Source organism: Acomys minous (genome assembly GCF_964271855.1).
Source record: "Acomys minous genome assembly, chromosome: 14".
In the NCBI taxonomy this organism is placed as follows: Eukaryota; Metazoa; Chordata; class Mammalia; order Rodentia; family Muridae; genus Acomys; species Acomys minous.
In genome coordinates this window covers 52,233,136-52,258,538 of record NC_140496.1, presented here as the reverse complement: position 1 = coordinate 52,258,538, position 25,403 = coordinate 52,233,136, and the positions used below count along the sequence as shown (strand labels likewise).

The 25,403-nt window shown below is 46.7% G+C and overlaps 1 protein-coding gene across 1 annotated transcript; it reads left to right on the top strand.

The window, feature by feature from the left end:
* Positions 1-5,877: 5,877 nt before the first annotated feature.
* Positions 5,878-25,053, top strand: ISX (intestine specific homeobox). The gene is made up of 4 exons (XM_084755792.1): positions 5,878-6,170; positions 21,369-21,520; positions 23,407-23,523; positions 24,205-25,053. The coding sequence occupies exons 1-4, from the start codon at positions 5,975-5,977 to the stop codon at positions 24,439-24,441; spliced, it is 702 nt and encodes a 233-aa protein (XP_084611918.1). The 5' UTR covers positions 5,878-5,974; the 3' UTR covers positions 24,442-25,053.
* The last annotated feature ends 350 nt before the right edge of the window (positions 25,054-25,403 follow it).

The window sequence follows — 25,403 nt, the reverse complement described above, 5'->3', positions numbered from 1 at the left end:
GCTGTGATAGACAGACCTTCAGCAGCTAGCTGGCCTCCATAAACTGACACGCATGCATGCAGATACACATACATATCAAAAGATATCGGGGGTGGGGGGACCTTCATTGCTTTACTACAAAATGAGGCAAAACACTGTCCTGCACAGGGCTGGCTTATTGCTTGTATGTGTTTGGATCAGACTAGTTGAGACAGCTGGGAGAGACTTACAATCGTAACCTCCTTCCTTTTTCTCCCCTGTTCCTCAGAGCTGTTCTTGATCCATGTTGCCTGTACTCTTCTGTCAATTAAAAAAAAAAAAAAAAGGTCAGAGGGAGATTCACCAAAGAATGATGGCATTCATTGGCTCTATAGCTGGGTAGCACTGGGCACGTGCAGACACTTGGGAGCTAGCTGATATACATATACATGTGAACAATAAAAGGCCTGAGTCCAGAGGTCAGGACTGTGGCCGAGAGATTGTCTGGAGGAAGAGCCAGCATCCACAGAAGGCTGGGGAGATAGTTCCATGAAAAAGTGCTTGCTGTGCACGCATGAACACCTGAGTTCAGATGTCCAGCACCCATGTAGAAACCTGGAGGTGTCTGCAATCCCCACATAGCAGAGGCAGAGACAGGAGGATGCCTGAGATTGCTGGCTTGCTAATCTAACCAACCAATGAGCTCTGGGTTCAGTGAGAGACATGGACCTCTGACCTTCATATGCACACACATACATCTTCACCCACATTTGCACATGCAAAAGAAGAGTCTTTTCTTTCTCTTTTTCATTTTATTTGGTTGGTTTGGTTTTTGGCTTTTGGTTTTTTTTGAGACAGAGTCTCTCTATGTAGTCCTGGCTGTTCTGGAATTCACTATGTAGAACAGGCCAACCTCAAACTCACAGAGATCAGCCTGCCTCTGCCTTCCCGAGTGCTGGCATTAAAGGCATTCACCACCACGCCCAGAACAGAAAGGGTGTTTTGTTAACTTGCCCATGGGCCTTGTTCACTGAATGGAAAAACAAAATCAAAGGAATTCAAAGAGGGAACTAAGCCAACACGTATAACAACACTGACCTCTTATCTCTCTTCCACTATTAAAGGAGAGGGTTGCAGCCGGTTGACTCTGGGTATGACAACCAAGTGAGAGAAACATATGCTCGAGGGTGTGGGGCACACCTATGCATGCCTGCACATAGATGTGTATGTGCATGTGAAAGCCCTAGGCTAATATCAGGAATCATCCTCAATGGCTCTCCCACCTTATTAATTGAGGGGGACTTTCATAGCCACACCCAAAGCACTGACATTCTTCATCTCACTAGGCAGCTTGTTCTAAGGGTGCCCTATGGTCGGTCTGCCCCACCCAGTGTTTAAGTGAGTTCTGGGGACCCGGATTCTAATCTCTACACATGGGTAGCAAGTGCTTTAACCACTGAACCACCTCCTCACATCATTTAGATCCTTTTTCTTTCTTTTTTTCTTTTTTCTTTTCTTTTCTTTTTTTTTTTTTCTTTTTTTTTTCTTTTTTTTTTCTTTTTTTTTTTCTTTTTTTTTTTCTTTTTTTTTTTTTTTTTTTTTTCTTTTCGAAACAAGGCTTCTCTGTGTAGCCTTGGCTGTCCTGGACTAACTTTGCAGACCAGACCCGTCTCAAACTCACAGAGATCCGCCTGCCTCTGCCTCCCTAGTGCTGGGATTAAAGGCATGCGCCACTACCGCCCCGCACTTAGCTCCTTTTAAAAATAAATAAAATTGCTTTTCAAAAAGTTTTATGTGAAGCTCCAAGTATTTGAAACAGCCCACCTCACTTGAATGGAGCTCGTCCACCGTTAGTCTTCAAAAAACACACTGGCTTCCAAAGGACATCAGCACTCTGCACTTGCTTCTCCTGGTCTTTATTCCCAGTTTCTGTAAGCCTTCCATCAGAACTTGAGGCGCTGTAAGGAAGTTGTTTCTTTTTATTTTATTTTGTTTTGTTTTGTTGTCTATTTTTTATTATTTATTCAGATTACATCTCAGTTGTTTTCCCCTAGCCTATATCCACCTATTCCTCCCTCCCTCCCGCTTTCACCCTATTCCTCTCCCCTAGGTCTATGACCGAGGGGGGCCTCCTCCCCTACTATATGGTCATAGGCTATCAAGTCTCCTCTTGGTAGCCTGCTGCTGTTTCTTTTTAAAATGCAAACACCACGGAAACTCTAAACCTATGCACTGCTTTATGTATCTGGCTTGTTTCCACTTTTTTAAAGTTTTAAATACTGAAAACAAAGCCATTATAACTGTATACATAGTCCAAAAATTACAAGATGCATTTCCTGAGGCTTTGCTGAAGCATTTAAGTGACTAACTTGTTAGATCCAGTTGAGACTAAACACAAGATTTCTTATTAGTACAAGCCCATGGACTGCTCTGAGCACTGACCAGTGCCTTCAAAGACATGTTTTGTTTTAACTTCTTATTGATTCTTTGTGAGTTTCACATCATGCACCCCAATCCCACTCATCTCCCTGTCCCTTCATATCTGCCGTTGCAACCTCACCCCCCAAAATAAAAAAATAAAAACAAATAAAAACATCACACTGTGGAAGCTGTGGTGAGTCACACAGTATACCCTTTTGTCCTCTAGTTCCAGGTCTCTGGCCTCTGCCACACTATCAATACTGGATCCTCACCAGGGCTCTTCTGGAATATTCTGTTGTTGCCCTGTGTCAGATCCTGCAGCTTTGGATCTGCAGGACTGGCCCTTTCATGTGCTCCAGCAGCTCATAGATGGGGAAGATGTTGGAGTGGGCCAACTCAAAGCCCTGGATCCGTGTGATAGCTGAGTTGGTCAGCCTGCCCTCTCTCCCGCCCCCACACCACCAGCTCTCCAGCACTGCCCAGCTAACTCAAGTGCCATATCTCACCCAAGTGCCACAGCCAGCAAAAGGAAGGCCTGCTCTCTAGGTCTCATGCCCTTGGGGCCATTATACCCACTTATCTCAGGCAGGGATAGGATGGGCTTGGAGTGGGGTGTTAATTGTGAAATGGAAAGAAAGTGTATCTTCAAACATGTATTCCAAACTCTCCCACTGCAAACTCTCTGTTCTATTTGTGTATTGTAGGGTATCTTTTATAATTTTGTATTGCATATGGACTTCCTTAAGACTTGTTTTTATATGGTGTAAGTGAGTGCTTGCATGTATGTATGGGTGCAGTACTGTCAGAAACCAGAAGAGGGCATCCCTAAAAAAGATCAGATCCTCTGGAGATGAAAGTTTAAACATGGTTAGCCACCATGTGGATGCTAGGAACCAAACTCAGATCCTTTGCAAAGCATTAAATGTTCTTTAGCTTGAACCTTCTCCATAGCCCCTGGATTTGATTTGATTTGATTTGATTTGATTGACTGATTGATTTTATTTTGGGTTTAGTGGGGGGGGGGGGTCAGACAGGGTTTTTCTGTGTAGCCTTGGCTGTCCTGGATTCACTTTGTAAACCAGGCAGGCCTTCAACTCACAGTGATCCGCTTGCCTCTGCCTCCCGAGTGCTAAGATTAAAGGCGTTCGCCACATTCGCCCAGCTACTTTTTTAAATAGTTTTCTAAAATCATAGTCACAACGAAATGGTATCATTCCCTTGAAACTGGAAGTGCTAAGTCTGGAGGCAGCTTCCAGGTTTTACTGGTGGCAATTACTTGCTGAGCTCTGTAATAGACAATGACCTGGAGAAGCAACCTGCATGTGTCTTCCCAACACCTACCTTGCAGTTCGGGCTAAAGCAATGGAAATGTACCCAGCACTGGCTTTCTGTGATTTAATTAGATCAAGGTGCATAAATTTAGCTGTTGTGTAAGCAAATTGTCCATTTGTCCAGCTTGCTGTTTGTTAACACACCTCTCCTTAATAATCTTTTACTTGACCCAAGTGAAACTTAACCTAAAAAAGCCAAGATGAGGAGAGAGAAGCCAAATGCCAACAAAGTTTTCAAACTCAAAAAATAAATACGTATAAGAGCACCAGAGGCACTCAGAGAAAGGGGAAGCAGGCCTGATAGGCTGTGATCATATGGTGGGGGAGGAGGTCGCCTTCTGTCACAGGCTTAGAGGAGGGGAATAGGGTGAAAGAGGGAGGGAATAACAATCGGGATGTGATCTGGATAAATTATTTAAAAAATAAACATTTTTAAAAGAGCACCAGAGAGGTTGCTGTCTGTGTGAATTTTTTCTGGCTCTGAGAAAAGCACCAGGATCCAATCAGAAGAAGCAGTCATGTGACTCAGCTGCCGTCCCACAAACCACTTGTGTTTCTAACCCTCTCGCTTTGCTCTCATCCCTCCGCGGGAGCCTGCAGCTGGAGATGGTGGCATCACAGTTAGGAAACCCTGCTTCAATTAAAACTGCAGAGCCTCATCTCTCCCAGCTTAGGGAAGTCCTCCCTCTTCTAACTACTACTCCTCAGGGAGAGGGGAGCATCCTTGCCCACCCCCACCTCTCCCTGTGGAGAGGTCTCCGTTCTAAGCCTGAGGTTTACACTCACAGTCAGCCTGGGCACTAGTCTGTGTTGTAGCAGCCTCGGGCGGGGCCGTCTATGAGAGTCCTTAAGCTCCTCCTCTTATCCCGTCCCCTGTACACCTTTGGTGTGAGCTGCGGTCTCTCCACAAGCCCCATACAGGTTTGTAATGCCTTCCCTATTCTAACATTGGCAAGGCAGGGAACACATATCTGTGAGGGACTACCCGGGGGCTGACCTTCTCTCACCGCACCCTGGCTTAGCCTCTAAAACTCCTCAAATCCCATAAATTCTCTTAACTGATAAACAAACCCATTTTACTGGGCCTGGCCACCCCTCCCCCACCTTCGGCTCTTCTTGTCCACCTGGCCATTTCTCCAGCACCACGCCTCTGCAAGGCATCCTGTATCTATCCTCCAATCGGGGCTGTTTCCCTAAGCTCTCTGCCCCAACACCTGCATCTCACCTCATCTCCTGGGGTGGGGACTTATTTCCCTTATCAGCCTGCCCTCCTCCTTGGTTACACAGAATTCCTGGCAAGATAGAGAACAGTGACAGTCAGCTCCAAGCCTGAGGCTTATTGAACAGAGAGTCTTTGGAGCTGTCTCAGAAACAGGTAAAGAGTGACCAAGCAGGAAAAAAGTAGAAAGGACCCCCAAAAGAAGGAGAAACAGGCCGCTAAAGAACTCACTATGTGACTGGAAGTCAGGGACAAGGAGCGGAGAATAAAGCCAACACCAGTCTAGAGAACACTGGGGGAAAGTCAGATCACGGGCCTGAGGTCCGGGAAAGAAAGCACAGGTCTGGCAGTGACTCAGCATTGCCTTTAACCTCTCCCTGAAGCTCTGCAGAGGCATAGGAGCCCTGGAAGTCTGGAGACTGGAAGCTGAGTTGAGGAAGTCCAGAAAGGCGTCTGAGAAGACCACTCAAGCCACCGAGAGAATCAAGGCTCACTTGGCCACCTAGGGCCCCTAGGTGGCACCCTAACCTCCCAGGGACTGTCTGAGGCCAGCAAAGAAGGGGACACGAGTCAGAGAGAGGACAAAGGTGGACAGATGCTGGCTCCAAATCTCTAGGCAGTGACCTCATCCCACCAACTCTGTTTTCTGTTACCCTTGAGCAGCGATTTCCAGGATCCTTGTCAAAGCTGGTTACTGTGAAAGCCACCACCTCCAGGAAGACCCCCTCTGGAAAATCGAATCTTCATTTTGTGACAATTATAGACCTGTGAGCACAGGACAAGCACCTGCCAGCTCTTCTGCTGGAAGCCACCTCCTAGTTTTGGGAGTGTACGAGGTCCATGGAAGTCCCCATGTTCGAGGAATTGTGCCTGAATCACACAGCATCAGGACTCCTCATCACAACCTCTGTGTGCCCTCTGGGTCCCGAGACGCTCCAGGAGGAAAGCACACCACCCTCTGCTGGTATCACCCTGGACACACACAGAGCGTTCTGCCCCGCAGCCTTCAGGGCAGGCCACAGCAGGCCCTACGATCCCCGGGACCATGGAGAAGGAAGAAAGTTCAGGGTACCGTGAGGCCCCAGAGAAGCTGGGTCTGTCCTTCTCCATTGAGGCAATCCTGAAGAGGCCCACGGAGAGAAGAAATCTGCCCAGACCACAAAGCGGAGGTGGAGAGGATTCCAGGCAGACAGCTACCCCAAGTTCCAAGCTGGACAGGCCCTCCCAGGATCAGCCCCAAGGTAAGTGATTTCTGGTCATTTTCTTTTGTTCTCTGGGAAGGCTGGAATGGTCCCTGTGAATAAAATAAGGGGCTGTGACATCCAAAGGGATCGTAGATTCTAAGCCAGCTGCTTTTTAAGCCTTTCCGTCTAACACAGACCTGTGGTATACACATGGGCTCAAGCCATTGTGAAGCACACGGAACGGGAGCTCATTTTCATGAGGAGGCTATGGCTCGGCATTGTCAGTCACATTCACAGTGCGTTGACAAGGTGGCATGCACTTTCTTTTCATTTGGGAAAAAAAAGAAAATATGATAACTGGACTGATAAGGAAAGAAGTGGACAAGATCCGAACTCAGGGCCTGGTATGCAAATCCCTCACTTCTAGTACATTCTCCCCATGAGCTGAACTCAGCCTACATGGCTTCTAGTAGCTGAAGCTTTGCCAGGGTCTATCGTCAGATTCCCCACACCCGAGTCTGTAGCCACCCGAGCACCTGAACCTAAGCGAGGCTTCTCCTTCAAGCCAGCGTTCAGGCAGGGCACTGGATGCTCCCAGCTGTGGGAGCTGGGGGACAGGGAGGGCTGTGTCCTGCCTTAGCCTGCTGTATGACTTTAGGGGAGTCCCTGGCCTATCTGATCTCAGCTTCACTCTGTGAAGCAGCTCAGGGAATGTGGGAGCGGCTGTTGGTGTTTATGAATCTCAAGAGTCTGCAAGCCTGGAGTATCTCACCCCAGACCCAGGTATTTCCCCTTTCCACTCCTTTCATCTAAGAAAATGCTGGGAGCCCTTGACAGCATGCCTCCCCATACAGCCCTCCCCCCAGCCAGTCTCCCACAGACGTTCTTTATAGGGAGGGGGCAGGGGAGGCGCTGTGCTCAGCTGCAGGCAAGAGGATGATCCAAGAGGGATGTTGTCACCAGCAACAGGGGAGCTAGCTGGTTCCCTGATAGAAAAAGGCCTTGGGCTCAGCTTTCAGAAATTCACTCGTGTCTTCCAGTCAACTGAGGATTCCCAGAAGCCAGTTCACTAGGGGCTTTAACCTGAGTCTCTCCTCCTGCAGCTGAATAAATGAATACTACCCTCCCCATCACAGTGAGGGGGGGGGGGTGCCACTGATTCCCAATGGCTAAAAAGAGGCTGTACTTACTAGACCTCCACTGAAGATTCTAGCATGTTTCAAGTGTATGTTTCTGCTAATCCCAGAGCAGACAGGAGAAAGCGCTGGCCAAAATAACAGCCACAGCATTGGAAGGTGCCCCCATGGCTCTCACAACACTTTCACGGGCCTTGTTCTATCTCACGGTCATACTTGTGAGCCCACGTTGGAAAAGGAAAACCCAAACTCACATACAAAAGCTGCAAGAGCAGTTAGCATAACATGGAGCCCTGGAGGCCTAAGGCCGTGCGTGTGAAGTTATTTCTGGCCACAGTTTAAATCTGCATGACCCTTCTGTTAGAACTCAGCTAACAAACGGGGCAGGTCCCTTTGGCAGTTTATGACTTTGGGGCTTTCCAATGAAAAGCCACTATGACAATAGTTCTGTAGTTACCACTGCCCTAGCTTCCTATGGTGTCAAACGATGCTGGTTATCTTGTAGTGGTCAAGACTGACGGATTTCTTTTCAAAGGTGTGTATATTTAAGCAAAATTAAAAGTAAAGATGAGGAAAGCTGAAGCAAACACTAGTGCAGACAGGATGCCAATATGGCAGCAAGTACAAAGGTAACCTGCGGAAGTCATGGGACGTGCTGGGTACGCAGGGGAGGGACTCAAGAAAACTGACTTCTAAGCTCAGACATGGTGCCAATGTCTTAAGCAAATCACTTCCCCCATCTTGGCCTCAGTGTCCTCAGTGGTAACCAAAAGAGCAGAGCTAGGTCTCCATAAAGTTCTTCCCAGCTCTAATATGCCTTGGCTGATGCAACAATAAATTAGTTGTTGGAAAACCTTAGAGGATCCATGTAATTTTTCTTAGCGGAGACATCCTCCCTGCAGGATGTTTAGCCACAGTGTCGTGTGGGAAGGGAACAAGGTGGCTAGGGCAGACCCTGTCATCCACCCTTGTGCCTCCCTGTCATCTGAGGACCCCAAGGGCAACCCAGGATGTGTTGCTGCTGGCCTTTTAGCTCCTTGTGTTCAGTCTCTCCTCTGAGACTGAGGACAGACCTGGTGGTACAGGGCATTCTATGAGGAAGCTGGGGCTCGGAGAGGTGAAGGGGGGACGGGCGGGATGTTCACATTTGAAGTTCATGAAGAGCCAAAACTAGGCCTACCATTCTGGCTCCTCAGGCCAAGCTTGGGTGCTGCCCACCTTAAATTTCCTAAGAAGGAGTAAGATCCTTTCTCCATCTTCTCATTCTCGTGGGGACCCTCATGATGAATAAGTTTGGCCCTCTCAGATCTCAAGTCAGTAGAAACATCTAAGCCTGGGCCAAACTGCCTGTTTACTCCTCTCGAGAGGAGCAAGCCTCCAGAAACCCAGGGACCTTCCAAAGTCAAGGGGGAGCTAGTCAGGAAGAACCTTTCTCAGCACTGGAGGATCAGAGCCCCAAAAGGACAACGTCATCTCTCGCTAGCCCACTGGTGAACCTCTGAAGTCATAACCCCAGTGGGAAAGGGGGAGGACAGAAGAGACTAGTCAGTGGCGAAGGCCTGTGTGGATTGCCTGGCCTCTAAGAGGTACCCTTACATTCCTCTCCCTGCTTGTGAGCTGCTCATTTGACTGCCTCCGTGAAGTGCTGAGTGTATTCCCTGGGCAGGAAGGCAACTAAGGAAGTAATGGTGAATGAAGCCAGAGGCAATGGCTGCCCACATATAGCAACCTGTGGTCAAGAACCTAGAAAGTTCTTGCCAAATTCACCATGGAGCAGTGTCCCATGGAGCTCTTGTCCATCTTGTTTGATGGAACTGGCTAGGGGCAGAGTGGCATTCTGGGTGATTGAGAAATATCCTACAGTGAGGGTCAGCAATATTGCTTCCTGCAAAGGATAGTACTATAATTCTAAGTAAGACAGTTACACTGCCATGGAAATTGAAAGTACCTATAGACGATGTGAAAAGCATAAGTACATTTGTGTTCTGATAAAAAAACCTATTTTTTAAAAGCAGACAGTTGGCTCTTTGGTCCCTATGTTATTACTGGGATATTCAAGGTCCCATACATATCTGCGCCACTTGACTGCATCACTATCCCATCACTCTCTCCGAGCCTCCCTTTCTACCCACAAGGTTTGTGTCTCTAACCCTCCTCTCCCTTCAGATGCCCTGCATCTTCATCTTTGAACACCATGTGCCTTCTTCCATGCTCCTTTCTCTTTCTGCCTCTTGGTCTTCCCCCACCTCCGGTTAGTTTCCATGGCTGTTGTAACCAGTCCCCCACAACATCAATCTCTTCAAAGCACAAATATTTATTCTCTCTTCATTCTAGAGGACAAAAGTTTGGAATGCAGGTATAGGCAAGTTAGTTCCTTCTAGAAGCTACAAGGGAAAATCCCATCCATGCCTCTCTTTCCTGTCTGCCAGTGGTTCTGACAGCCTGTGCCCATCTTCTCAGGAGTCTCCCCTCCCTTCTGATTATGGGGGTGGGTTTCTTCCTCCTCTGAAGGACACCAGTCGTTGGATTTATGCCCAGTGTGATCACATCTCGAGAGCCTTAACTTAATTATATCTACAGAGAGTCTCATTCACTATTACGCAGAGCTTGAACTTGGACATATTTTAGGGGGGACAGTGTCCCACCTAATCACAGGTTTCTCACTTCCACTACCACCCCTTTATTTTAATCTCCTTCCTTTTTCCTTTCTCTTCCTTTCCTTTTCTCCTCTCCTCCCTTCTGTGTCCTGATGTTAAAAACAAAGAGAATTCCAAATTGTTCGATTTTACCAATGAAGTCTCAGGAGCCAGACGCTGGGATAAAAACTTGCTAGCTCAGAGGGTCAGAGAAAGCACCCAGCTGACTTTCCTATTCAGCTCATGTCCCAGAAGGAAAAGCCATAAGCCAAAGACCCTGCTAGCTCAGCTGATGGCCAAGGAGGAAAAGGCCAAGAGCTAAAATCCAAAAATTTAAAGCGCTAAAGAGCTCCTTATTCTTCTGCACACTGTCTTAAACACCCTTCTCTCAAAGTCCCTCCCATCTACCCAATCCCTGTCAGCTGGTTTCTTGCTCACCTCTTGACCTAGGGTTAACTTTATTAAACCCTGTGTGCAGAAAGCTCTTGGATTATAGATGCTAGGGCTGAGCCACAACATAATTGCCTGTTTACATTAAACAGAAAATTCCTGTATTAAAGGTGTGTGTTAGAGCTGAGCCACAAACTAATCACCTGTTCAAAGCATGAGCTAATACATTCAAACCATAGTAAATGTGGTATTGGATGGGAGTACTTTCTCCAAGGGGCACATGATCTTGTCTGCCTCCCATGAATCCCATGGATCCCACCTCTATATCACCACTACTAGAGCCACAAACTAACTTTGAAAATGAATGGTTTATTTTAGTCCAGCATTTCCTGGGCTTCTGACTATAATCTCTTGACCCCATTGGTCTGGGCCTATGATAGCCCATAACAGCAGAGCCATGTGGCAGGGAAAACCATGCTCCTCACAGGCAAGAAGCAAAGGTGAGAGAGAAAAAGAGCTGGGATTTTCCCCTACTATTCAGGGCACAGCTCCAGCAAACGGTGTACCCACTGGCCACCATTCCTACAGTTTGAGAACTTCACAACACCATAGGCTGGGGATCCCAGCTTCCAGCAAGTGAGCCTTTGGGGATGGTCTGGATTCAAACTGTAGCAAAAGGCCCCCATCTCCAGAAGGTTTCTGGGGGAATTTAAAGGGCTTTGGGGCAGTCCAAAGTCTAAAAAACCCCATAGAGGACCCTACTGGCAAAGTTTCAATAAAATAGCCACCTCAAGCCAGTCAGGTAAGGCTGTGGCTGGTGGATGTGCATGTGTTTGGGCACAGAGTGGACTCCTTTTCTTGCTGAGTCTCCTCCATCACACTGTTCTACACCAGGGTGATGACTTCTTGCCTTCAGCTCTTGTGAGTATTCATAGATTGCTTGTAGTCTCTGTGTATGGAAGTTTCTATTTTCTTTTCAATAGTATATTCCTATGGGGATTTTATCCTAACATTTCTGGATAGGGGGCAGTTGTTAGTCATTTATTGGTCAAAAACAGCTCCTCTCTCAGTTTACAGAGCCATGTGATGCTGGGCATATTTAACTGGTCACTACACAATCAGGCTGGATTTTAGTAGAAAGAACCCCTAGCTTGCTCCTCTGTTATTGGCAGGAAGGGTAACTAAAAATGGATCCCCTCACAGAATAAAAACAAGTTCTAAGTCACTTTCTGTGTCACACAACATGTGCTGTTCCATGCACCATCAAAGTACAAGTTGATTGAGGAAGGCCCAAGGTTTGTGTGGTGGCAGCATTTGAAATGTAGATACATACACACGCACGCACACACCCACATACACACACACACACATGTACACAACTTCTCAGCAAGGAAAAGAAGCATTGTTGTTGAATTATGACAACACATGAAACTTGTCTGTCACTCTGTCCCTGAAGCCTCTGTCATTGGTTTCATCTCACCAGACCTAAGAACGTCGTGACAGTTGGTCACCATGATATAGCAAAAATGAGAGCTTGGCGAAAGATGTCAGAACTCACAGAGGGAGTCAGAGAGGACATGACCCCGAGATGGTGCTAAGCAGGGCGAGGACCACAGCCTGCAGAGCAGTCACAGGAATAGAAGAAAGTGTGTTTCTTTCAGGAAGAACAAAAGTCAGTGTGACTCCTATCTAAATATCACCAAAGTCACAGAAGACAAAAGAACAAAGCAGATTGAAAGCCAAGAGTCTTGGTTAGGATTTTATTGCTGTGAGGTGACACCATGATTACAGCAACTCTTTTTTTTTTTTTAAGATTTATTTATTATGTATACAGTGTTGTGCCTGCATGTACATCTGCAGGCCAGAAAAGGGCACCAGATCTCATTATAGATGGTTGTGCGCCACCATGTGGTTGCTGGGAATTGAACTCAGGACCTTTGGAAGAGCAGACAGTGCTCTTAACCTCTGAGCCATCTCACCAACCTGACTACAGCAACTCTTATAAAAGAAAATATTTAATTGGGGCTGGCTTACAGTTTCAGAGATTTAGTCCACTATCATCAGGGTGGGAAGCATCCATACGGACATCCTGCGGGAGCTGAGAGTTCTACATCTTGATCTGCAGGCAGCAGAAGGAAATTGTGTGCCGTACTGGGCACAGCTTGAGCATAGGAAACCTCAAAGCCCTCCTCCATAGTGACATAGTTCCTCCAGTAAGGCCACACCTACTCCAACGAGGCTGTAGTGCCACTTCCTAAGGCCAAGCATTTAAACACAGGAGTCTATGGGGGCCAAACCTATTCAAGCGACCACACCAAGAGGACCCAGCCTTGGCCTTTAAGTATGCACATCAGCATTTTTTTAAAGCCATGTTTGGAGAACTTAGGCTTCCACTAAAGTGGAAGAACACAGCTGCTTTGGGTAAGGCACCCATTATGCTGTACAATAGGGGACAACTGCCATAAGGGAGTGTCTGTGTGTCTATATGCGTGTGTGTTGTATATGTGCATGTGTATATGTGTGTTATATGTGTGGTGTTGGGGGTTATGTGAGTGTGTTTATTGTATATGTGAGTGTATATGTCTGATGTGCACGTATGTATGTGAATGTGTATATGTTGTATTATTGTGTTTTGTGTGTGTGGTATGTGTATAATGTGTGAGGGGTGTGTATATGCGTGTGACATATGAGTGTGGTGTACATGATGTCTGTGTGTGTATGTGTGTGTGTTTCTGGTGAGTGTGTGTGTATGGTATGTGTATATATGTGTATGTATTCATGTGTGTATAAAGTATATGTGTACACATGATACATGTGTGGAGTGTATACATGTGTGCATGGTATATGTGATAAATGTGTGTTTGTGGTATATTTGTATGTGTGTTGTGTGGTATGTGGGTGGTCTATGTATTGTATCTGTGTATGGACATGTCTGCTGAAGTCTTACATATAAAGTGTCATAAAAGGGAGGTCACACGTATGGAAGATGCCCAGCTGCATGCTGCACTTGTCACCACTGGGAGCCATCAGCAAGTCCATCTCTAGTGGCCGTCTCCAGGTCTCCTCCCACTTATCTCTTGCCTCATCCTTTCTCCTTATCCCTGTCCCTGTCCTTCGCTCTTCCTTTTGTCTACTTAACAAAAACAAGTGTTTATTGCAGAAAACAGAAATACTGATTAAAACGTGGAGGAAAATGTAGCTATAGCACTTCATCTAGCCATCCAGCTGTGGTTGCTGTCATTATTTTGATAGGTGCCAGACACCAAGACAGAATTTTTAACATGAAGGCTGCTTGCTGTAAGCTGAAACTTAGCGCTCGTTTCTTTTCAAATCTGTTGTGTTGTTCCTGGGAGATTCACAGCAGGCCTGGGAGGGAAGGAAACATTTGCCAGATTTGTGCTTTGAGGTATGCGTAGGAGCTTGCTAGACAAAGTAATGCAGACATGGAAAGAAGTAACAAAAGCACTGGGGGTGGGTGGGGGTGGTAAAAGGCTATGGACAATTGTGGGGGTGGGGTGGGGCATCCAGATGTGGTCAGGTACAGATGCAGTCCTGGGATTAAGGACTAGGGAGAGGAGCCGTTAGTAGAAAGGTAGGGTGAGAAGAGCCTTGATTTCCAGGCTGAAGAACTGAGCTATCCAGTGGGGACAAAGAGAGCTATAGAAAGTCCTTGAGAAGAGGGTGGTGCAGGCCAGCACTGAGGGTCTCCTGGCTGTATCCCACCTGAATGTGTCAGGTATTTCCAGACTATAGGAGGGCTGCAAATTTGCCCAAGATCTCCTTCTCCATGAACTTGTTGCCTTCAATGACAAGGACAGATCTATTCCCAAAGGCTTCCCCCAGAGGCAAAGGACCCCCCTGGGCCTTTAGCTGCACAGCTAGCACCAATTAGCAGCCCACAGAGAAGGAGCAATCAGGGGGAGGGAGTCCAGGGTGCAGAAACATCGGTTTATAATTAGGTGGCCTAATCACCTGCATAAATTGTGTATTCCTTATGATCGATGTGCTAAACAGCTCAGCTTTAATTAAGTTCTGCTGACTCGTTCTCTTTGAAGACTCACTCAAGTATGATTCACCGCTCCCAGAATTAACAATGGCCAGAAAAGCCATGAAAGAGGTGGCAATCCCTGCCGCCTTCATCCACCTCTCCCTGCCCCCCACCCCCACTCCAGGTGCTCTTGTCAATCTCAGAAGATGATCTTCTGGGCACAGATGGAGCCTTGAGCTTCCTGGCTTCTTCAGCAGGAACCTGGGAAGGAGATGGTAGCTTCACTCTCCACCCAGTGACCTATCCTGCTTGAGAAAATGGAGCCTGATGCTCCCTAGTCCCGTCTGAGCAAGCATACAGAACACCCTGGCCCTTGTTACAATGAAGGGCTCCATCCTGGGCCTGGACCAACTTCCCCAGAGGGCTCAGATTGTTACTGTCTTGATGTACAAAATCCCCGAGGTTTCAAAGGTGCGTAGCCTGCATCACATTCAGGCTTCTCCTCTGTCCACAATCTATTTACACTGCTCTTCCGCTGGTACCTGCATCTGTCTCTTGTGACCCGTTAGGACCTGTCACCTGGTATCAAGCTTCTTGGCCTCTAGCAAGATCTGTCAGCATATGGTAGGGAAGCTACAGCACTGGCCTTCATCCCTTCCGAACTGTCCCTTTGGAGACTGCACTTGCCTCTCTGTCCCGTAGTCCATGGCGAGGTCGACTCTGAGTAATCCTCCAGAGAGTCTCAATACAGTCCCCACCACTGGCACCTTCCTCCTTCCTAGGCACAGGCAAAGAGGAAAGGATGTCAAGGTCTATACTTCAGATTCTGATGAGGCCATGAAAGCTGTCATCATACCTATCTCAAAACACTTAAAGTTTGGCCCAGAACATGATTCTTTCAAGAATCCAGGCGAGCAACCAAATGAGAAAATGCTGTGCTACAGAACATTGCGCAGGGGTGGCTGTGGAACAGCCACACAGGTCAGCAGGGTAGCCCCTCACCACACTTGCTGTCCTGCTGTGGACACATGCGAAGGAGCTGGACTTTCTATTCTGCTTAGTTCCAATAGTCACTCTGAGCTAGCAGCTGCTGTTTTGGACAGTACAGCTCTAAGGACTTGACCTCTCCACATGATGTCCAGCCTCGGGTCCTAAATGTGTTTCCCTGACTCTAGGGCTCAAATCTATCTGTCTCTCCCCAAACTGGAGTTGGCCTTGGTTGGGAGCCCAGCCACTGGGAGTGACCTCAGCTCTGCACTTCTCTCACTACCATGGATGTTTCTCTAGCTTCAGTTTGTTCCCAAGAAAGGAAGTGTAATAAAAACCAACATTAGAAAGGGAAAGAATATGATTAAGATACATTCTTTGTTTAAAAAAAAAAACTTTATAAGAAAAAAATCACAACTTAAAGACAAAAAACTTAAAGACAAAAAAAGAAAAAAGAAAGAAAGAAAATCATGCTATAAGGAGAAAATAATCAGCATTCACTTCTAGTATCCCAAGGACCCATGTCCAGTCTTGGGGGAAAAGCCTTGGCATCTTGAGCCAAGAAGATTGGTGCATTTGGAGCTCAGCCTCCATCTCCCCATGAGTGTGAATTTTAGGTGCCATCGTGTTTCTTAGAGGAATTACTATAGTGATTAGATGTTCATACCGCCACCGTCACCGTTATCATCTCTCAGAAACAGATATCAATGCCAAGCATATACAGTTCAAAACCAAGACCTACGGTGTGTTTCAGCCGCCCTATATCTAGTCAGGCGGTTCCTCTTTATACAGTGGACAAGTACTGAGCAGAACTGCATTTAGATCCTTTCCTTTCTTCATCCAGCCTCCAAAAGATGCTCACAAAGTCTTGCATTAGGGGAGAAAGCTGTGTGTCCCTTAATAATAATATCCCCGAAAAAAAAAAACTTGAATCAAATATTTTATTAAGGAATTCCCTTAAGAGTAAGCACTTGATTGCCTACGGTTTTTTGGTTTTGTTTTTTTTTTTTTTTTTAAATGGAGGCATTTGCTCATTTTGTGGTAACCTACCTTCTATCTCCATGTTGTTTTGTTTCTTGTGTTCTAGTCTTGCACCCCACACTGACTTCAATGTCCTCTACTCCACAACTGTGTATCTCCAAGAGACTTGCAAGACATGCTGCCTGAACAGTCTAAAATTTTCTCCTCTGTATTTTTTAATGGCTTTTATACAATTCTTCTTTATCATCTCTACACTGAATGAGTGAGTGAGTGAGTGAGTGAATGGACATACACAATCCTTTTGAACCTGGCTAGTTAGGGTCCCTCACCCACACACTGGCCCTTGGTTCCTGTTAGAAGCTAGGCACAGGGCTATCCACCATGCTCCTCGCAGTGGTGACCCTGTCCTTTGATCCCACCTCAGTTCCCATTGGCTCATGCTATGGCAAAGTCATTTCCTGTGGGTGTGACTGGCCAGCACCATCATGCAGCAGCGCTGCTGTGGTGATCTAAGAATATTTTGTTCCACAGTCATGTCAACAAAGTTAAGTAGAACACAGTGACAGCTGGGTCACTGGTGATGAAGAGGCTGTGCCAGTCCCTCCTCTCCTGGGAGAGGCATCACTGTCACCAGTGAGTCTAGTGCCCTCCCTGTAGACATGGTGTTACGGGATGCTAGCGTACATGAGGAATAGGGAATATGTTCTCCATAATGTAGCCACAAGATGAGCAAACTATGTTCAAGGGTACAATTTTCCAGTGACTCAGAGGCCTGAGACTCATCCACGCTCCTGAGTAACCCCCAACAAACTCACTACTAGTTCACAAAGCTGAACCTGGTTGGAGTCCTTTCTCGGCTGGCTTCTTATCTAGGGTAAATAAATGTTCCTTAACACCTCCCCAGGAAAAGGAGCAGTTGTTACTAAACACACTACCAGTTCTAACAAAGAATAACATCTTTTAAAAATGAAGCTGGGACCACAGAAGTACCTGAGCAGCATGCTCGCCTAGCATGCAGGAAGGCCTGAGCTCAGTTCCCAGCACTGCGTAAGCTGGGTAGGGCAGTGCACACCTCTACTCTCAGGACACGTGGAGCAGGAAGACCCACAGCCCTCCGTGCTCTGCATATGGGGTTTGAATCCAGCCTGGGCTACATGAGGACTTGTCTCAAAATAATAATAATTTTATTTTTTAATATTTTAAATAAAGAAATAAATTACTACTACTACTACTACTACTACTACTACTACTACTACTACTACTACTACTACTACTTAAAACCAGGGTAAACTTGGAAAGGAAGGGAGTGGCAATAGTGAGATTCCTACCAGAGATGGGACACAATGGCTAAGAAGACGGGACAGTGAGCAAAAGCACTTGGTGCTAAGCCTGGTGACCTAAGTTTACCGTATTTTTTGGACCATAAGACACACTTCCACCCCCTAAAGTGAAGGGGAAATTAGAGTGCACCTTATGGTCTGTTCGCTGTTTTTACTGTTTTTCATGTTTTTTTTTCCCCCGAGACAGGGTTTCTCTGTGCAGCCTTGGCTGTCCTGGACTCACTTTGTAGACCAGGCTGGCCTCGAACTCACAGCTATCCACCTGCCTCTGCCTCCTGAGTGCTGGGATTAAAGGCGTGTGCCACCACGCCCGGCTGTTTTTCATGTTTTACAGATCTAAAACCTAGGTGTGTGTTATGGTCAGGTGCATCTTATAGTCCAAAAAATACAGTAATCTTTGAGAGACCCTCTCTCCCACAAGTTTTCCTCTGACCTCCACATCCTCACCTTAGCAAATTCACACTCATACACACAATAAATAAGTAAATGCAGTAAGAGGTGGCGCAAAAGCTATTGGGAGTAGAAACCAGCCAAAAGGAGTAAAAGCCTTTTGAGGAGATTGTAAAAGTGGATTAACAATAAAACTAGGGACAGGTGAGACCACACAATCTCATTCCTACAAACGGGGGGGGGGGGGGGGGGGGGAGCAACACAGCTGATTCTGAAAAGGAAAAGTGCTCCCGCCTGCCATGTGCCCTTTTCCTACTCAGCAAAAGGTCTCCAGGCAAACACCCCAGGAGAGAAGGACTGTAGAAGGTCAGGGTAGATTTAGCATTAGTTGTCTGTCATTCAACACCTCTCCTACCTCACCCTACAGACAGCCAGAGCAACCCACAGAGAGTGAACTAAATGTTTCCAAGTTGTGTAAGTAAGAGCAGAGCGAGCTCGGGTCTTGTGATGCAGTTTCTACCGTGCAGTGACAGCTGGATTGCTGACAAGCACCTGCGACCCACAAAACAGAGAGGAATGTTAGTTGATTTTTTTTTTTCCGTTATTAGGCTACCATTTCTTATGGCGTGCCTACCCCAGTTCCTCTGCAGAATTCAGGTGCCACCTCTCCTTTTAGTCCACTTCCTCTCTCATCGGCCATCTACCTGACACATGACAATAGATGTTCTACAAAATTTCAGGCATGGTGTCCAAAGTGTCTTCTCTGGCCTGTGAGTTTCAAACCAAATTACTCATTTAGAGCAAATATTGATGACGCTCTCCCAGGTATTGGTTGCTTAAGATTCACTCCTGCCTTCGAGAGGCACACTGCCCAGAAAGATAAATATGGTTTGCCTCCCCATCGTATTTGTGTCCTCCAAGCATGAGTGTGAGCCCTCCCTGGATGGGAAGTGCTAGACTCTCCATCATCATCTGAAAGTGAAGTCATTTTGGGCTGAGAGCTTCTGGTAATTGTTCCAGTTAAAACTAGTGAAAATGTGAGGTCTGTCTTCAGAAGCCCTTATCAGAAAACAAACCACACGGTTTGGTCATTCCACCAACATCCAATGTTGCTTGGCTCCATGGGGAGCTATGGTCAATGCTTGCCAAGTTTGAAAGGTCTCCCTGGGAGGAGCAAGCTCATGGGCTGCTTTTCTTTTTCTTGTCTTTTGCGCGTGCGCGCACATGCACATACACAAGTCTCTATGATGCCATGGAGTCCAGAGGTGGGTCAGATCCCTTGGAGCTAGAGCTACAGGCATTTGTGAGCTGCCCAGTATGAGCATGCCCAGAATCCAAACTCTGGCCTTCCGACAGAGCAGTAATTGGTCTTAACCACTGAGCCACCTCTCCAGCCCCAAGAACTACTTTTCTGTCTGCCACAGAATCATAGCAAGTAGTACCACTTCATTTCTCTATGTATAACCCATTCTAATTGCTCATCTTTTCAAACATTTGCTTAGATATTATCACTGGTTTGCTCTGTCATCTGAAAGAAGAAGAGTGTGTACATGAAATATAAAGAGTAGTTATTAACTATTACAAAATTTTTAGGGACCTCTAACTTTTTAATTGTCACTACAGAATGTTATTTCTATCATATTTTGTAGACAAAATATTTACTTAGAGTCCTTTCTGGATTGAGGCCCATCAGCTGATATCTAACCTTGGACCATACGCACCCAATGTCAAGTAAAGGTCAAAGAATAAAATATTTAAGTCTTTTTTTAAAGACTGAATTTATGTCCCAAAGAAATTGTAGAAATTAGAAGTATGGATAAAGGAAGTGAACAGTCTGCCCTAGTCCATGAGCTTGTCTGGAGGAAAATACCTATGAGGTGTGCTACAAAGTCAGGCAGTTGAGCAGCTTGAATAAGGATGGGTACACAGGCTGGTAGATGGAGGTAGAGCTGGCTATGCCAGTATGAGTACCTACCGTGGTTCCACTGAAGGCTGCACCCAGCGAGAGGTCACACAAGGAGAGCTGGATATACAGAGTCACTCTCTTGAATGTCTCAGCAATGTTGTGTGAGAGTTTGTGTTTTAGAAGTCCAGTGAGACATAAGCAAATCCCAGGATGTCAGAACATGAAGCCTCTACCCACTATGAATGCCTCCTTCCCACTCTTGCTGCCATAGGATGGGCTCTTGTTCCTTTGTCCCAAGCCCCTACCTACTTCCACCTTGGAAAGGGATTGGCTGGAAGGGTATGGACTTCCAGGATATTCAAGGCCAGGTGCCAAGTTACGGGATGGGGTGAATATTTATGCTCCAGGTACCCGGGAAGACTAGCATACCCAATAAGTTTTCTCATTCAATCTGTCTCTATCAAAATCAAATAGCAAATTGAAAGGCCACCATAAGGGCTGAGATGACTCAGTGGGCAAGAGCATTTGCTGCACAAGCATGCGGCCCTGAGTTCAAGTCCCCAGCACGTATGTAGAAAAGCAAGGTATAATATGTGCACAGCTGTAACCCCCTGGGGACAGAGCCAGGAGCATCACTGGGGCTTGCTGCATGCCAACTTAGCTCCAACTTCAGCGGGAGACCCTGTCTCAATGGAATATGACAGAGGGCACCCTTTGTCACCCCCCCTTGGCTTCTGTTTGAGTGTGCATGGGTACACATGCCACACACAGGCATGTATACAAATTTGCACATAGATAGATAGATAGATAGATAGATAGATAGATAGATCAGTCTTACGACAGATAGAAAGTAACAATCTAGGAAATAAAAGAAAAGGCTCTTGATTCTTTTTTAAACACGAGACCTCGCATTTTCATTTTGTGTTGGGGCCCACAAGCAGCAGAGCCAGACCTGAATAGAACTAAAGCTAGACAGGTGGATTGGAGACAGATTGGTGGGTCCCTGCTGCTGCCATGTTCAGCCTATACTTTTTAAGCCAAGGTTGGCATACTTTTTCTGTAAAGGGCCAGATGGTAATTATTTCAGTCTTTATAGCCATATGCTCTCAGATCCAATGACTCAATGCCACCATTATAATGCAAAAGCAGAAAGAGATAATACAAAAAGCAACATGCAGAGCTATGTCTCAATAAAACTTTATTTAAAAATGCAATGGGCTGCATTTGGTCTGCAGGCCATGGTTAGCCATCTTCTGTATGCCTTAAAGGTATTTGGACAAAAGAAAGGTACAGAATCAGAGAATTTTCTAGAAGGTTAACTTGACTTCAATGCGGAAAAGGATCTGCCTAGAGGAGGTTCTATAAGACAGTGTAGCTAAACTCCAATTCCAAGGTCGACAGTGTCCATGGGTTCGGAGAAGAAAGAGCAAACTATCATGAGCATCTCCCAAAGGGGCTGACATCAAGGTCACTGACCCAAGTTGCATGCTATCTCCTACAGAAGAAAGGAAGAGTAAGCGGAGAGTCCGCACTACTTTCACCATGGAGCAGCTACAGGAGCTGGAGAAGCTCTTCCACTTCACCCACTACCCCGACATCCATGTCCGTACCCAGCTGGCTTCCAGGATTAACCTGCCCGAAGCTCGAGTACAGGTACAGTGCCCACCTCCCAGCCAGTCTCATGCTGGGCCCTCGGCCCTCCAGGACTGCCCTCAGTGAAACTGCCTTTGGATTTATCTTGTGGGTAGTCATCACAGCCAAATGCTACTTTCCAAGAAATGAGACTAGCATTATTTAATGATGAGCCTCTCTCCTTTGGGGTAGCAACATAGTGGGTAGGCATCAGTGACTTCCATCCATCTACGTCCCTATGCCCTCTCTCCTAGCTTATGTGCTTCCAAAGGTTACTCATGTTATCGGCCATAACAGTTGAGGACCGGGGTCAACCAACGTGGGTTTTGCTAGCCATACAGTCACTGTCAGAGAGGGCCATTTCCCCTGCCACGGTGGCCTGAGAGCATTCACAGCCAAGGCAGGAAGAGGTAAGCATGGCGGCATTCCAACACAACTTGGTTTACAAGGGTTGAAATTTGTTTTTTTGTACATTTTGCAGGTGTTATGAATTATCATTACTCTTTTGGTTTCTTTTCTCAATGATATTTCAAACTGTGCAAATCACTCTGAGCTTGAGGGCTACTCAAACATTTGAAATGGCAGGTGTAGTTTATCAGGGTACTGGTGGCGCTCTTAGGTATAAAATGCTTCCACATTCCCTTGGTGGAAACAGTAATAAACAGACCAAGAATCTATGGTCAGATACAGTGTCAGCACTAACAACCTAATCTAACACCTGTCATCTCTTTACCATCTCTTTACTGTGCTTGGAGGCATAGTAGCCCTTTGTCAACTCCAGGGTAAACCTAGTAGCCCCTTTAGGCACATTCTGTTTCGCAAGTCCCAGGCTGGCATGAGAGGGTCTGTGATGTTCAACTGTAAGACTGTTGACACTTGCCTAGCATTGTGGCACATGCCTTTAATCCCAGCACTTGGGAGACAGAGGTAGGTGGATTGCTGTGAGTTCAAGGCCAGCCTGTTCTACAAAGCAAGTCTAGGACAGTCAGGGCTACACAGAAAGACCCTGTCTCAAAAAACCAAAACAACAACAAAACAAAAAGGCTGTTGACACTCTCTCTGAACACAAAGGCTTCTACATCAGGCCTTTAAAAATAAAAAATAAAAGTAAAAAAAAATGAAAAATAAAAAATACAGTGCATTTGTTCTCATTCAGAAACAAAACCTTGGTGCCACTCTTTATTCAACTTCCTCTCTGGCTCGAGCCCTGTGCAGCCTAAGCCGGCTCCCCTTTTCCTCCCACTTGGAACTGTACTCCAGCTGAGTGTTTAGCACCTGCACCTGCCATCAAGTCTAGAATCCAACACCTGCCTCCCAGAATCTCCAAGTACAAATGGCCACATGTCAGAGACCATCAGGGCGCCCACGGATGCAGAGATCTGCCAATGCTCAACCTATAGATGCCAAGTGGCCCACAGAGGTTGCAAACTGGTGGCCTGCTGATGGAAAACAGCCACAGATGGGTTTTATTTGGCCTACACAGCATTTAAAAACTCAAACGCATTCACGTTTTTTGTTTTGTTTTTTTTAAGTCAAGATTTTTCACATTGGAAACTGGATGAGTCCGACACACTGCTGGCTCCTGTTTCCGGTGGCAGCTGTTAGCAGGATCTAAGTCCTCTTCATGCTCCATTCACCGCAGCCCCTACCCAGCCCTTCTCAGCTGCCACTCACACATATTCCCCTCCTCATTTCCATCCTGAGGAGTATGGCTGGGGTCTCTTCTCTAAAGTCTCCAGACCTCGCACACAAACTCCCCTCCTGTGATGTGACTTTATAAACTGTGAGGGGCTCGTTCTTTGGGGGGACTACAATGTTCTGCACTTGGGGCAAAGATACCAGATAGGAGAGGTATTGGTTGGGATGTATTTCTTTTACACACATCCATTTTCCTTCTCTGACCACAGATCTGGTTCCAGAACCAGAGAGCCAAGTGGAGGAAGCAGGAGAAAATTGGAAACCTCGGTGCCTCACAACAGCCCAGTGAGACTAGCCTGGCTCTGCCCTCAAACATGGACATGCCTGTGAGTGGCCCAGTCCTTAAGTGGGACTGGAGGGACAGTCATCAGGGAGCATGTCAACCAAGCCCTGATGGGAGGAAGCCATGAGGGAGGTGCCTACGGTCCCAAGCACAACGGAAATCCTTCTAGAAATAGGAAGGTTAAGGAGATGACTGGAAAATGGAATCTGGGGCAAGTGGCTGGCTGGCTTTCCCTTTGAGTGACAGGAGGGAGTGGTTTTATCACTTGTGCAAAACTCCACAGTTCACAAAACAGAGTCACAGGGCAAAGCATACAACATAGGGGTTGGCCAGTCGGCTGCAAAGTAGACTGTCCAGTTTTCAGTCCCAGCTCAAATCCCGCATCACAGTGTGGCATTAAAAATTCACCTTGTTCCATAGAGGTCAGTACTAAAGTTTTGGCAAGGATAAAATGACTAAGATCTGGAACATGCTATTCATGGTCTGCTGCTTTAGAAGTGGAGCCCTGAGGATTGGGGTGGTGGTTGCTATTCGTCCTGTGAGGACTGGGCCCAGGTAGGTTTGCATGGGCCACAGAAGATGTTGACAGTCCCAAGCATGGACTGATAAGCTAGTCACATTGCCCATCACCAGCTACCTGAGTCATGGGGGAACCTGGCAGGCAGCAGAGACAGTCCTTGGTAAAGGGTAGGACTCACCGGTCCCCTCTGGTCTCTCCTGACAGGGTCGCGTGCTGACACCCCCTGCTCTACCCATGATGATGCCTCCCACAGGGTGCTGCTCACTCCCTCAGACTCAGCTCACTTCAGGCTGGTTCCCTGGCCAGATTACCATTGTCCCATGGCACCCATGGGATCGGCAGCCCTTGCCTGGCCCTCTCACCCAGCAGCCTTATGTGCCTACCCATGTCCTGCCACCTCCACACCCCAAATGGGGCAGCATCTGTGCCACTTCAACATAGATACTGGTTTCTCTTCTCAAACAAGCTACTCTTCTCTCTCAGTGATGGCAAGCAACCCTGGACATGGGAGAAAATAACTCCACCATCCATCAATGGCCTACAGCCCAGGAAGCTACCCAGAGCTCGACACTGAAGACTGCACTCACTGGCCATGGCAACAAAGGACAGCACACATCTGACCAGCCAAAGTCACCATCCCGGTGCAGAAGCCTGGCTGCTGGAAGGGTGGACGTGAGCACCAGAGTAAGCAGCTCTCCTTTATCCCTCTGGACCTCATCTGTAACCACTGCCAGCCAGACACCTGTCTGAGGACACTTTCTCCCTTACTTAGGAGAGATGAGACCTGGGAAGCACAAGGCTTGGGGAGGCCCAGTAGGGGCTGCACATCCGTGCACTCGTTCATAACTGAATACCGAACGCTGAGCATTGTGCACTCAAATCAAAAACAAATGTGGAGCTGAACAGACCGGATTCTGTCCAGGTTAGCTGACGTGTGATGCTGACCTCTGCCTGCAAATATGTGGGTGACCTTGTCTAGCACATTTCTTAAGACTTTGATATGAAAAAATCTCAGAATGGGAGAGAAATAGAAAAAAACATTTTTAATTTAAACACAGTTTGGTGTCTTTGTCATTCTGCTGGGCTGGGAAGGGAAACTGTCCATCCTCACCAGCATCATCGATAAAGAAGACAGCGGAGCTCTTTGTGCACACAGGGCCAGTTAGCCTGCTTCACTCTGTGCTGGAAAAACCCTTTGTTCTGTTTCATGTTTCTTTGCAGAAACACTCTAGGCCAGCGGCTCTCAACCTGTGGATTGTGATGCCTTTGGCCAATCTCTACAAATATTTACATTATAATTTATAAAGTAGCAAAATTACAGTTATGAAGTAGCAATGAAGTAATTATATGGTTGGGGATTCGCCACAACATAAAGAACTGTATTAATGGTTCGCAACATTAGG